The 13,887-nt window shown below is 43.2% G+C and overlaps 1 protein-coding gene across 3 annotated transcripts in view; it reads right to left on the bottom strand.

Annotated features, from left to right (window-relative positions):
* The window catches only part of LOC124712504 (acetyl-CoA carboxylase), a 433,982-nt gene that overhangs the window by 67,588 nt on the left and 352,507 nt on the right, over positions 1-13,887 (bottom strand). For all 3 annotated transcript variants that reach the window (XM_047242805.1, XM_047242803.1, XM_047242804.1), the window contains exons 18-19: positions 4,542-4,630; positions 71-220 (exon numbers count right to left, since the gene is read on the bottom strand). In XM_047242805.1, coding sequence (XP_047098761.1) covers positions 71-220; positions 4,542-4,630 — 239 coding nt within the window. The remainder of the gene's footprint in view (positions 1-70; positions 221-4,541; positions 4,631-13,887) is intronic.

The following is a 13,887-nucleotide window of genomic DNA, read 5'->3' as shown; positions in this document are numbered from 1 at the left end:
CTAGTTGAGATTTGTTTAAATAAAATATGATCTTAATAAATTAGTTTTCTTTAAAGTCATGGTTACTTACTTGTCTTGCTCTTAGGGCAACTCTAGAGTGCTCGCTACGGTTCAGTGAAGTCAATTCATTCAATGTAGTTGCTAATTCATCTGTGAGACCCGGTTCATTTGACCATAAATGATCTATTAGCATAGTTACAAGCATATTCTTCTTAGCTACCTAAAATATAAACCAAAATGTAAATAAATAAAAGTGAAAGTATTGGGTGTTTCTATAAACAGAAACAAATTATAAAATACAAACAGAAAGGTATAGGAGTCTCACATGCAGGTAAGCTTACTTCAAGAACTAACAGCAGATCATGATTAACAATGACATTCTGAACTGAAAAATTAAAATAATTTTCATATGGTATGAGCACGGGTAATTCACTCAGAACACTGGAGAATAACAAAAAGGACAAAATGGAACAATGACAAAGAGGTAGCAAATAAAGATAAAAGGAGGAAGAAAAAACCGTTTTCAAAAAGTGCTTAATGTATAGTTACGAAGTACACGTCCAGGCAAAATAGGTATTCAAATAAATCTAGACAAAAGGAAATGTAATCAGAGGGCAGAAAAAGAGTAGATAAGAAAATTAATAACAGAAATAACCATAAACATAGAAGAGGAAAAATTAAGAGAACACAAGTATCACAAATTATTAACAGAATAATCACAAAATGTAAGAGCAGAATAAAGGTTCATGTCTGGAGGACTCGTGTACAGTAGTGACAAGCGCATATCAACTTTGCTGGTCCCCTTTCAAACACTTTTTGGCTTATTTTTGTGGGCTCTTTTAGCAAATATCCATTTGCAGTGCCCATGAACTCTACTACATTGCAAAGTACCAGTCACGCTTTGTCAACAACTTTTAGTTGGAAGATTTGCCTCAAGTTTTGGTTACAGACAATGGACCACAGTTTATGGTTCACAAATGGTTCAAATGGCTCTGAGCACTATGGGACTTAACATCTGTGGTCATCAGTCCCCTAGAACTTAGAACTACTTAAACCTAACTAACCTAAGGAAATCACACAACACCCAGTCATCACGAGGCAGAGAAAATCCCTGACCCCGCCGGGAATCGAACCCGGGAACCCGGGCGTGAGAAGCGAGAACGCTACCGCACGACCACGAGCTGCGGACACAGTTTATGGCTCAGGACTTTAAACAGTTTTGTACAGTCTATGGTATCATTCATCTTACCACTGCTCCATTTCATCCTCTGTTGAGTGGTGAAACTGAACGATTTGTGCGTACGTTCAAGCAACAGATGAACAATTTATGTGCCTTTCACACACAGGAATGAGCTCTGCTGCTCTTCCTCGCGACTTGCTGCCCCCAGCCTTGTGACGGTCCGTCGCTGGCAGAGCTTCTACATGGCCGGCACCACCACACGCTGCTCCATTTGCTACACCCACTGCAGCGAACAGTGCCTCCGACACGCCTCAAGTATTGCTTTATGCCTAATGATTGTATTTCTTCAGAGTTTTTGGTCACAATAGGTGCTGCACAAGAGGAACAATTCTTCAAAATTTGAGCACTTGCATGTATTCAATTCAACGTCCTGCTGGGTTGCTGCGCCATAATCAGAACCAGATTTTTGCTTGTCGATTACAAGATTTTTCCGCACATTTTCCACCCCTTAAAGGGGAGCCGGCAAGGCCCCCTTTGGGTGTCTCTCTGGTACCACCAAAGATGGAACTAGACTCATCGATTTTGCCACCGCAGGAGCTCAACTTTCTTGCACTCATCCCAGCACCCGCCATGGACCCGGCATCGCAGGCGGCCTGCCATTATCATCGCCACCCTCTGTTTTCCCTCAGACTGGCTCAGAAAGAGGGCGTCAACCTTTTCGGGGGTTTTGCGAACGACGTTCCCCTCTGAGTGCAGGATGGTTGTCGGGGTGCAGCAGGGGGTTAAGCGTCAGTCCCAGTTATGGCTCATCGCACCACCCAGCTTCCTGCCTCCCTCCCTCCTCCTCCTCCTCCAGTGTCGTAAGATGGCTCCCTACAATACAATGGTGCAGCATTTTTCTCTTTTTTTTTGTTTTTTTTTTTTTTTGGGGGGGGGGGGGGGGGGGGCGTTGGACAAGGAATGTGCAGTTCTAAACCATTGACTGCACACCGACCAGTGCATCAAGAAGGTGCTGATCTGCACGCCAATGGAAAGAGAGGGCAGGAAGACAGAGTTTAGCACCCCCTGTCGATGCTGACTTAACCAGCCACCAGTTGCTGGTCGGCCCAGTTCAGTCCCAGACTGAGTAATAGGAAAAGAATACTTAGTCTGTGTTCTGCGAGTAGTAATAGTGAAAAGCAGCCCCAAACCTACAATATTTCCGAACTGGTGCAAAAACTTGATAGTGGTGCCCCCCCCCCCCCCTCCCTCCCCCTCAAGTGTGAGACAGGACATAAAAATATTTTTAAAAAATCAATTTTTCAAAAATATGTTCATTTTGTAGAGCACATTTTTCTGAAACGTTTGATATATAAAACATATATGTTCAAGGAAACGCAAGACATGTTATGTGGTCTTAAGTGTGCCAAAGTGCAGCACCATACCTCTCCACACAGCATTCTTCTATTGCACGTCACTGTCTTCACTCTGTGGAATTCAGTGGGGTTATACGACATAAAATTAAATATAGGAAATGTAAAAGCAGTAAAGACAAGAGACAAGCTAGACAGTACGCATTTCTTCAATTCTTACATCACAGCATCCCCCCCCCCCCCCCTCTCTCTCTCTCTCTCTCTCTCTCTCTCTCTCTCTAATCTTGCTACAGCTTTACATGGCGTGCTTTCCTTTCTGTGAAAGAATCTATTACATCATCAAAGTTTGGCAAACATTTTGCTACATGAAAAATCAAAATGTTGTCGTCTAATACTGAAAAAGCTGTTAATATAAATAGTACCCCAGACCAGCATGGTTTCTTGATATTTACATCTACTTTGACACTGTCTGCTAGATAAAATGAAACAGATCTTTCTAATATTGTGGCAATTGTAACACACACTGTATAAGTGAGAATGTTTTGGCACAAATGGTCATTTTTATCTACCTAATTTATGAAAGAATATAATTCATTAAGTACCAATATCAGATGTCTAGTCCTACTACAAGCAAGAAGTTTTATGTTAGGAGATAGTTTCACACTTCATTCATGTGCTGCACTTTCTCAAGCATGAGATCAAAAAGTAGTAGCAGTACGAAATTTTTATATAAACTTGGAACTGTCACAGTTTTCCATATAATTTGTGTGATGTCTCCATTTCTTCTCCTTCCTTGTTCTAACAAACAATCTTGTCATCAGTAATTCTGTAATGATTCCTGCCATTGTCAAAACTTATTCTCCAGTTAATTTCACTAACCCTGCCAGTATCACCGGTTCAGTTATCCACGTTTATTCTCTGGTTAGGCATTATTATGTGTTTGTACAATGAGCTTTCTGCACTATTCTGTGAACAGAACTCAAGCGGCTGCTAACCAGAGACTGTACAGCTGGCTGTTAGTAGTGTAGCAATCTGGCAAAAATTTTCTGTCAAAATTGTTCATTTTCTAGGGTACACTGAGAAGATAATACGTACTTTTTCTTACCTTTACTTCCCATTAGCCGTTTATTTCCGCTTTGGTAGTCTGAACCTACAGATTTCACTAATAATTATAACAAAGCTTATCATTCACACACGCAATCAACCACATCAATAGACAGTGACCGACATTAACCCGTTCGGGTTTGTTCAGCACAACTACGCACACAATCATAAATCAATAAATTAACTTAGAATGTGTTCAAAAATGTTCAAAAACCAACAGGAATGCATTTCAAAATCATCTGAATAATCAATAGACCAACGTACACTAGATGCTAGGTACTCTGTGAAAAGATTTTTTTCTTGTAGAATATGAATTTGGCACCTCCTGAAATTGCAGTCCAGGGCAGATACCCCAGTTAGCCCCCCCCCCCCCCACTTCACGCACACGAGTGCCAACTCCGGCAGCTCAGGCCCAAGCTGCTAGAGTTGGTGGCCGTGTGTGTGTGTGAGGTGAACTTGCTTGCATGTATGAATTGCTGATGAAGGGTGTGGCCCAAAAGCTTTGTGTAAGTGTTTTTATTATGTCTGTCTGCAACTTAACATGTCTTCTTTACAGCAAGTAGCAATCTATGTTTTCCTACATCGCTGATATTCCTACCTGGAGTTTCCATTGTTTGATTCTGGTGAATACACATGAATGCAAAGAACTTTCCAGCTGCAGTGTTCAACTAGTGCAAGGAAATGTTGCAGAAACCAACTTCCACTGTCTACTAAATCATATCTATCACCATTAATGTGAATGTTAATTTAATTATGAAAAATAGTTCACCTATCCTTTAAACTGACATCTAAAATCATTAAGGAGTATAATGTTGTTGTACTACATCACCAAATAAAGACAAAATGGGATTATCACTCAAGCTCTTCACACTGTCTCAACATACTTCAGTGATTTTGGTTCTCACCTGTGAATGTGAAAAGATGGTTGCAGTAACGGCAGCCATGTCATCTTTGTGTTTATCACGTAGGGCTGTCACACATTTGTCATAGCTTCCTGCAACAACAACAAAAAATCTATAAGCACATCCATGCTATAGCTGCAAATAACATTAATGACAGTAAACTGTTGCAGTAGAATGAACAGATGTTTAACACACATTAATGTTTCTTGAAAGAAAAAACTGCACACAGCAATAAAGCAGAGAAACTAAACTGATTTTTAGCAGAACAAAGGCTTCTTGATTGAATTGTCTTTTTAAACAACAACACCAACAATGTTACAAACAATGTAGTCTCAAAAGCAGAACCAGTAAAGGAGCTCTTGTTCATTTCCATAACATTTAATATTGGGTATCCCATAGAAGGCCACTGTCCATAGCGGCATAAAGCTGCCCACCTTCAGTGGTCAAACTCTCAGAAACGGAACAACTGATGCCTGCAGGCAAGTACTGGAGCCTTACAAGTTGCTGTTTTCTCTTAAAATTATGCAAGGTGTTGAATACACGGACAGCCAAACACTGTTTAACCCATACTGTGTGAAGGAAGAAGTCATAATGACTTGGGCCCACCCATTTAAATGGCCAAATATTGCCCTTTCTTCTACACTTTCATGTATGTATGCTGTAAACACACTTATCTTATGAGATGACGACAGTTGTGTTCGCTGGGTTGCAAGCATATGTTCCTAGTTTGACGAACACTCAGGTACTCTTATCACAACTCAGCTGGCTTGCTAAATCACCCTATCTTAATCCCACCTATCTGGAACAGTGAGAAACAAAGCAATCAACATCTCTGCAATTTGGTTGCTCTATAGTAGCCAATCATCACTGGGTGGCTTGACTGCGTACGGTATACCAGGAGAAACAGGTGGACTCTTTTCCTCAGTGAACTGAGGCCATTATCAATACTAGAGGTGGTGTTACATGGTATTACTGCGATGTCTCTGGAGGTAATTAAGTTATATATGGTGTGCTTACACTTTCCAGTAGTCAAATTTGTATTCAATGTTAATATACTTCTCCTTTTCAGGGAAGCTTCTCTTGCTATTGCCAGTTTGCTTTTTATGTTCTATCCTCCTGCTGTTGTCAGTTATTTTCTTGCCAAAATAACAAAACTCGCCTCCTACCTTCAGCATCTCATATGCTAATCTAATTTCCCGGTATTAGCTGACTTCATTCATCTACACTCCAATATGCCTCTTTTACTTTCATTTATTAAGGTACGTCTCTAAGTTGCCAAAAAATCTGTTCTGCTGAAATGGTCTTCTGAGTCCTTAGCAGTCTGTGAAAGAATTAAAAGGTCATCTGCAAATTTCAAAGTTTTTATTTCTTCTTCCATAATTTTAATTTCCTTTCCAAACATCTTCTTATTTCCTTTACTGCTTGCTCACAGCACAGACGAGGGGATACACTACAAACCCACTCAATCCCTTTCATGTCCTTCAACTCTTAGAACTGCTGCATATTATCATAAATGTCTGTGTTTGTCAAAAGTATACATTTAAAAAAAAAAAAAAAGAAAAAAGAAAAAAATGAAATTAAATGTCCATGCTTACAGTACAAGGCAGAAAATTGAACTTCATGTCCATACAACTCAAACCCCTGCCTTAAAAGTCCCCCTTTTAAGTCAATCACAAGTGTGTGTGTATGTGTAATTACTTTTGGTTCCATGGATCATTTTGCACGATAAATCGTAATTATGTGGAATGAGTCATTTTAAGTTCACATTGCAAATTAATTTGTAGATATAGTACATGCTGAACAAATTTAAGTTTTCCTGAAGATTCAAAGGATCAATAAAGAAGCACTAATCCTTTCTTTCCTCCCAAAACTAAATTTTAATGGAGTTTTACTGGTTTTGCACTGTGTTCTTTTTTTAACATGCTATCTTCATTCTTGTAGATATTTTTCATTTCTTGAAAAATTTCATCCTTTTCCTGTATTTTTATGCCTGTCTTCCCACTTGCTCAGTTTACTCTTGGCTTAGTTGACTTTAGCACTTTTCTTTATCCTTTCAATGGTTTATGATGGTTGCCTTCTCCCCTTCTTATGTCAGCTGCTGTTTACTCTTCACACATTCTTCATGAATTCCCCTGCATCTGTCTTGCAGATTTATTTTGGCATAAATATTTGCTTTATCACGCAGGACTCATATGTCTTTGCTCACAACCGCTTCAGATGTATAGTTGCTACATCCTCTTGGGCCCACTTTCACGATTTTTAACTTCTACTCCTGAAATATGAACACCAGTTTCTGCTTATCGTGAAATTTCTGAGATTAGAGCAGTGCTCACAGTGAAATCACTTCATCTATGTGCCTTATGTGGTGAATCTTATATCCCTCGCGCATTAAGATCTTCTGCATCCATTGTTGTCATAGCACTGCCACTCCACCACTATTCCAGCTATTTGGACAAGGATACCTTATGTGGTGCATAATCTCCATCCATTGTCCACTTTTGCCATATGACAATACTGGATTTTCACGCATCCTGTATCCAGTCAGTCCATCGTGGTGGGGTCAACATGTACCCTCTTGGTCGTAGCCCCCTGATTACACAGGGATCGCACTACTGATGCCTGAGCTGCACCCTCCTCATGTATGCCAAGGAGTAGACACCCATCTTCTTGGGGCATTGGGACTCCCTGCAACAGCCATCGCGCCAGGCGTCCTTTTCTGTGGCTGGCTGGCACCCATCGTGAGAGCCCCTGATTGGAGTGGGTGGCATCAGGGCAGATGACCCGCGATGAAACAGACAAAGAAAGGGAAGATAGAATACAGTGCTGCAACATAGACCCCAAGTTGTCCCCTCCCTAGCAACACTGGGAGGAACTTAGGGCTACAGAATGAGGAGAGCCATATTCATGTTGTTATTTAGCAGAACCGATGGGAACTCCTTTCTGAATATGAAGCCTCTGTTTTTTGTTGAGCACCTGGAGGATAAGTTTGGGGAAGTGACAGAGCTGTCCAAAATGTGCAGTGGGTCAGTCCAGATTCAGACGGCATCCCCAGCCCAGTCCCAGGTGTTACTCGCCTGTGACAAACAGGGCGATATTCCTGTTTTGGTCACTCCTCATAAAAGCTTCAACGTGGCCCATCATTGCGATCTACTGTCACACTCCGACGATGAGATATGCACCAATTTAGAACGACGGGGTGTTCACTTCGTCTGGGACGTCTGTAAGGGGTCATGTCTATAGGTGACCTTAACACAATAGGGTTGCCACATGTGCCTTCAACTTGGCATTGAGGGTGATTCATTACCTGAAAAGATCAAACTGATGGTATACCAATGTGATGTCAAACCATAGATCCCTCCCCCTATGATGTGCTTTAAGTGTTTAAATTCGAGCACATGTGCTCCTGGTGCAATTCCAGAATCACATGTAGAGACTGCGGACATTCACTGCATTCGAATACCCCATGTGCACTTCCTCCCACCTGTGTCATCTGTGGAAAGCACTATTCCAACTACTCACCAGACTACATGGTACTACAAAACAAGCAGAAAATTATGCAGTACAATGCCCTGAACGGACTGTCTTACCGCGAGGCTAAGCTGAAATACAAAACATTGAACCATGTTCGAATGCTATCATCTTACGCTGTTGCTACGACAGCGCCACCCTCCGTGATGCCATTACGGCACTCTAAGCTTTCTCCAGTGGTCCCTCAGGGCTACCCATCTTCATCTCCCCTCCCGCTGGCTGGGGGCACGTCTTCCTCTATTGCTCCCAAAGCTTCTACTTTGGGAGCATCGTCCCCCCCCCCCCACCCCCACCCCCAAATGCCGGGGACATCAGTTGCCTCCCCCCAACTGGAGAAGCAACACCCTCCTCCGGCACCTCTCGCACAGAAGGGGTCCCTCAGGACTACCTTCCACGGTTTCCCCCGTGGCCAATTGGACAGAAGCCAGTGACTGAAGGAGCTACTAGTTGCTGGTTGAAGAGCTTCATGGTCTTCCTCTATCCCTGAGGCTACTTCTGAGAAGCCCTCCCAGCAAGACCCTAAGGAGTGGCGAGAGGGTGAACAAACAAAGAAGTAGTCTGTTAGGAAAGGACAGACTCCAGTGGCCCCCGTACCACCACTCGTTAATAATTCTGCGTCCGAGGACGAGGTGGAGATTCTGGCATCCCCTGAGGACCTAGATTTTGCTGCCACCTTGGATGCAATGATACTGGATGTGAACACTCAACCAATGGCAGCAGGTAACCAAGAGGCATAATCTACCTCCTTGGTCCCTTCACGCCTTCCCAGACAACAGAAAGTATCATTCTCCAGGGAAATTGTAGCGGTTTTTTCTGCCACCTGGGCGAGTCACGACAACTCTTAAGTGTTACATCTGCCTTCTGCGTTGCCCTGCAGAAAACCTGGTTTCTCATGATGCGGTCCCTCACCCTTTGTATGTATCGGGGATACTACAAAAACAGTACTACTGTAACAGACGCAGGGTGGCAATTGTATCTATCTACTTACCTCTGTCTCTAGCAAACCTTGCTCCCTTCAAACACCTTTAGGACCTGTGGTTGTCAGGGTGAGGACAACATAGGAAATTACAATCTGCAACATCTACTTCCCTTTAGATGGTGAAGCACCACACCATATATTGGCTGCACTAATTCCCCCCCCCCCCCCCCCCACCTTTTCTACTTCTGGGGGTTTTAATGCCCATAACACTTTGTGGGGTGGAACCAAGGTTACTGGCCATGGTGAAGATGTCGAGGACCTAATAACTCAACTCAACCTTTTGGCTCCTAAATACAGGCGCCCCCATGAATTTCAGTGTGGCTCACGGCACATACTTGGCCACTGATCTCTCTGTTTGCAGTCCTGGCCCTCTCCCGTCTATCCAATCGAGAGCTCACGACAACTAGTGTGGTAGTGACCACTTTCCACTCTTCCTGTCCCTTCCCCAGTGTTTTTCCTCTGGACACTTGCCCAGATGGGCTCTTACGAAGGCTGACTGGGATGCTTTCACAGCTGCCACCACCGCTGAATCTCTGTTGCATGGCAACATTGACGATGTGATCCACAGTGTCACTACCACAATTGTTACCACAGCTGAATTGGCACTCCCTCATAACTCGGCTTGCCCCCAGTGGAAGTTAGTACCTTGACGGATGCCGGAAATCACTGCAGCCATCAGAGACTGTAGGTGGGCCCTCCACCATAATAAGTGCCACCAATCCCTGGAGAACCTCATTGCCTTAAAACGGCTCCGTGCCCAGGTCCACCTACTCATCAAACGAAGGAAGCGGGAGTGTTGGGAACACTGCATCTCCACCACTGGAACAGGAACCTCTCCTCTCAGGCTTGGACCAAGTTCCAACAACTTTGCAGCTATCAGACCCCTGCAGGTGTACCTGGAATTTCCACACATGGAGCTCTACCTGCCGATCCAGACATAATCGCAGAGCATTTTGCCGAGCATTATGGTCGTAGCTCTGTGTCTCAGAATTACTGCTCCGCCTTTCATCTCCTCAAACAGCCTACTGTCCTGACACATCCCATGGCTGAGACCATATCCATTCCCAAATGATTAAGCACCTGTCAGCAGCGCACCAGTGTCACCTCCTTGCCATCTTCAACCGCATCTGGAGCATTGGCAAATTCCCGTTGCAATGGTGGGAATGTATAATAGTTCCATTGCTAAAGACTGGTAAGAACCCTTTCGATGTGGATAGCTATCATCCTATCAGCCTCACCAACGTTCTGTGCAACCTGCTGAAATATATGGTGAGCCAGTGGTTGTGTTAGCCCCTTTAGTCTCAGGGTGTTCTGGCTCTGTCCCAGGATAGTTTTCGCAAAGGTAACTCCACCACCAACTTGGTCCACCTGGAGTCTGCATCCAATCAGTCTTTTCCTGGCATCAACACCTTATTGCCATCTTTTTTGACCTGATGAAGACTTACAATAGCACTTGGTGACACCACATCCTCACTACTCTCCACGAGTGGAGTCTCTGGGGACTGCTCCTGATTTTTATACGGAACCTCTTGTCGCTTCGCACTTTCAGAGTTCGAGTTGGTGCTTCCCACAGTTTGCCGCATATCCAAGAGAACGGGGTCCCGCAGGGATCTGTTCTGAGTGTCCCACTCTTTTTAATTGATGTTAATGGTCTCGACTAGTAGCAGGGTCCTCAGTGTCTCCCCTCCAATATGCTGACTATTTTTGTATTTCATTCCGCTCCTCTTCTATCTGTGTGGCTGAACGTCGACTGCAGGGAGCCATACAAAAGGTGCAGACACGGGCTCTCACTCACGGCTTTCAGTTTTTAGCCACCAAGACTTGTGCCACACACTTCTGACATCGTCACAATCTCCACCGCCGACCCAAACTTTACCTCGATGACCAACTACTTAATGTAGTGGAAACTTACCACTTTTCGGGACCGGTCTTCCGACACCTGCTTAGCTTGGCTTCCCCATCTTCATCAGCTTAAAGGAAAGTGTGGCGGCATCTTAATATTATTCGATTCCTGAGCCACATTGACTGCAGTGCTGATTGCCCTACACTGCTGCAGCTGTAAAACACCCTCATGCAGTCCCATCTGGACTATGGGAGCCCGGTATACGGTTCAGCATTGCCCTCTGCGTTACGGCAGCTGGACCCTATACACCACTGTGGAGTTCAACTTGCGATGGGAGCTTTCTGAACAAGCCCAGAGAACAGCCTCCTCGTAGACGCAGGTGTTCCTCCAGTGCGGTCAGGTGGCAACTACTGCTTGTGAACTATACTGTCCACATTCATAGTGCGCCTCCTCCCCATCCACATTACCGTCTCCTTTTCCATAACACGGAGCTCAATATCCTGCAATGGTGACCCAGAACAGGGATTCCAACTGCAGTCCACGTCCAATCACTTCTTACTGAATTCGACACTTTCCCTCGACCACCTTTCCTGCGGGTCCACTTACGTACACCTCCATGGTCCACGCCTCGACCACAGCTTCAGAACTGATGGCTCAGTGGTCGATGGTCACGTCGGCTTCGCTTATGTTCACGCTGGCTGTACTGAAAAGCACTCCTTGACGTATGGCAGCAATGTTTTCGCTGCTGAGTTGGTAGCCCTCTCTTGTGCCCTTTAGCATATCAGCTCCTGCATAAGTGAGTTCTTCGTCATCTGTAGTGATGCCTTAAGTAGCATACAAGCTCTCAACCAGTGCTTCCCTCGTCATCCTTTGGTAAGGACTATCCAGGAGTCACTTTACGCCCTCAGAAACAGTGGATGTTTAGTGTCCTTCATTTGAACCCCAGGATATGTCGGGATTCCAGGCAACGAACTTGCCGACAGGCCGGCCAAACAGACTACCGGTAAACCGACTCTGGAGATCTGCCTGCTGGAGACCGATCTCCGATCGGTCTTCCGTCATGATGTTTCCATGATCTGGGATGCTGAATGGCGCACTCAATAAACTGTGTGTTTTGAGGAGACAATGAATGTGTGGTGGTCATCCGTGCGAGCCACTCGCAAGGAATCCGTCGTTCTTTGCCGGCTCCACATCGGCCTAGTGGCTGACCCGTAGACACCTTCTCCATCGCCTCAGTGTCGCTGTGGTTCCCCCTCGACTGGTGTCCACATCTTGTTGGACTCCCCAGTTTTAGCCACTCTGTAGCAGACTTTTCACCTTCAAAGCACTTTACCTCCAATGTTGCGTGAGAATGCCTCAATGTCTGATTTAGTTTCACGTTTTATTCGTGAGGGGGATTTTTATCACACAATCTAAGGGTGGGCATCTGGCCCTCTCTCCCAGGCTTCCACCCTCTCTCCATTTTTAACTCTTCCTCACACTTTCTTTGCCTTGCTGTTCATCTTGTTGCTGTGTATGTTCATCTCGCCTTGTCTTTAAGCTGGAGATTTTAGTGTGTTGCAGAGTGGCTGGCACATCCTTTTTTACTCTTGTGATCAGTCAGCCCAGGCCATCTGCTATACTATTTTAATATCTTCCATTACATTTCGTTTTAGTGTACATTTTCCCCTTTTGGTTCACTCTTTCAGAGTGGTTCCCCGTTAGTTTTACGCCCTTTCACTTTCCCTGACTCCTTTAGAGAATTGTTATAACTTGAGAATTGTTTGCAAGTGGAAAAAGGGATTGATGACCCTGTAGTTTGGTCCCTTTACACCCGAAACCAACCAACCATCTATTTGTCTTCTCTCTACTCCAATGTAATAAGTTTGCATTCCAGTTCCCACTGACTCCCCACAAAGCTAATATTGCAAAACTCATCAACTTCTTCCATATTAATGAACATAAATTTTTCTCATTGAGAATGAAACAGTGTGCAAAATACAGATATAGAACAGCAACTTGGACTGACTGAAGAAGAAAACTGATAGTTATGGGCTTCTGCCTCTCTTATTAGACCACCCTAACCACACTTAGTTTTAAAACACTAAATGCCTTCATACTACCATTTTTCAGAATTTCTGTGGAAATTAAGTGCACAATGATGTTTACTGGTCACAAACTAAACGGATTTCTCACAAACACACACATAGCTTGTAATGGTACTTTGACTTCCGCGCCTCCGCCAATACAAAGATATAATTTACGAAGAGCGCTGCGCCAGCGACCGATTTTATAAATAATTTTGTTCGTCTTTTTACTTTTGCGTAGGTTTTTTTTAAGAACTAATTGATGACTCTCTCTCTCTTGTCTTGATACGAAAGACGTGTATTTTCCGCGCTGTGTTGAATGTGCTTTTGGGTGAAAATTAAAACTACATTACAAAGCGAGGTTGTTTCAATAGCTAATGAGGAGAAGATAATTAAAGGTAACACTACAATTGGCGTCCTGGTGACAGGACTTGCAATCTTCGGATTTGATACAAGTGCAGTTTGGATTTGATACAAGTGCAGTTATTATAAATTTTGGACATTTTATCTAATTTTAACCACTTAATAGCATCAGAAAATGTATTTGGACTAAGTCTCATTCATTTCAATTGTAGTGTTACGTGCATGAAATTTACAACAATATTGTTTTCCCTGTTATTAATTCGTGTTAATTTTCATTTTCATAATGAGGAAATTAATTTGATAAAAAAAAGAATAACGTTCCATAAAATAATTTGCACGGACGCGAAAGAAAAATTTTGGATTGTAAACTGTATATTTGACGCTACATTTGCAACATAAGACATGTTGCAAATGTAGCGTCAAATATATATATATATATATATATATATATATATATATATATATATATATATATATATATATATATATTAATTTTAACTACAATTTGAAATTATTCCGATCCATTTATTTCGAAATTATTTTTTCAAATTGTAGGTAAAATTGATTTAC

Source organism: Schistocerca piceifrons, chromosome 8 (assembly GCF_021461385.2).
Source record: "Schistocerca piceifrons isolate TAMUIC-IGC-003096 chromosome 8, iqSchPice1.1, whole genome shotgun sequence".
Classification (NCBI taxonomy): domain Eukaryota; kingdom Metazoa; phylum Arthropoda; class Insecta; order Orthoptera; family Acrididae; genus Schistocerca; species Schistocerca piceifrons.
This window is presented reverse-complemented; position numbering and strand designations above follow the sequence as displayed.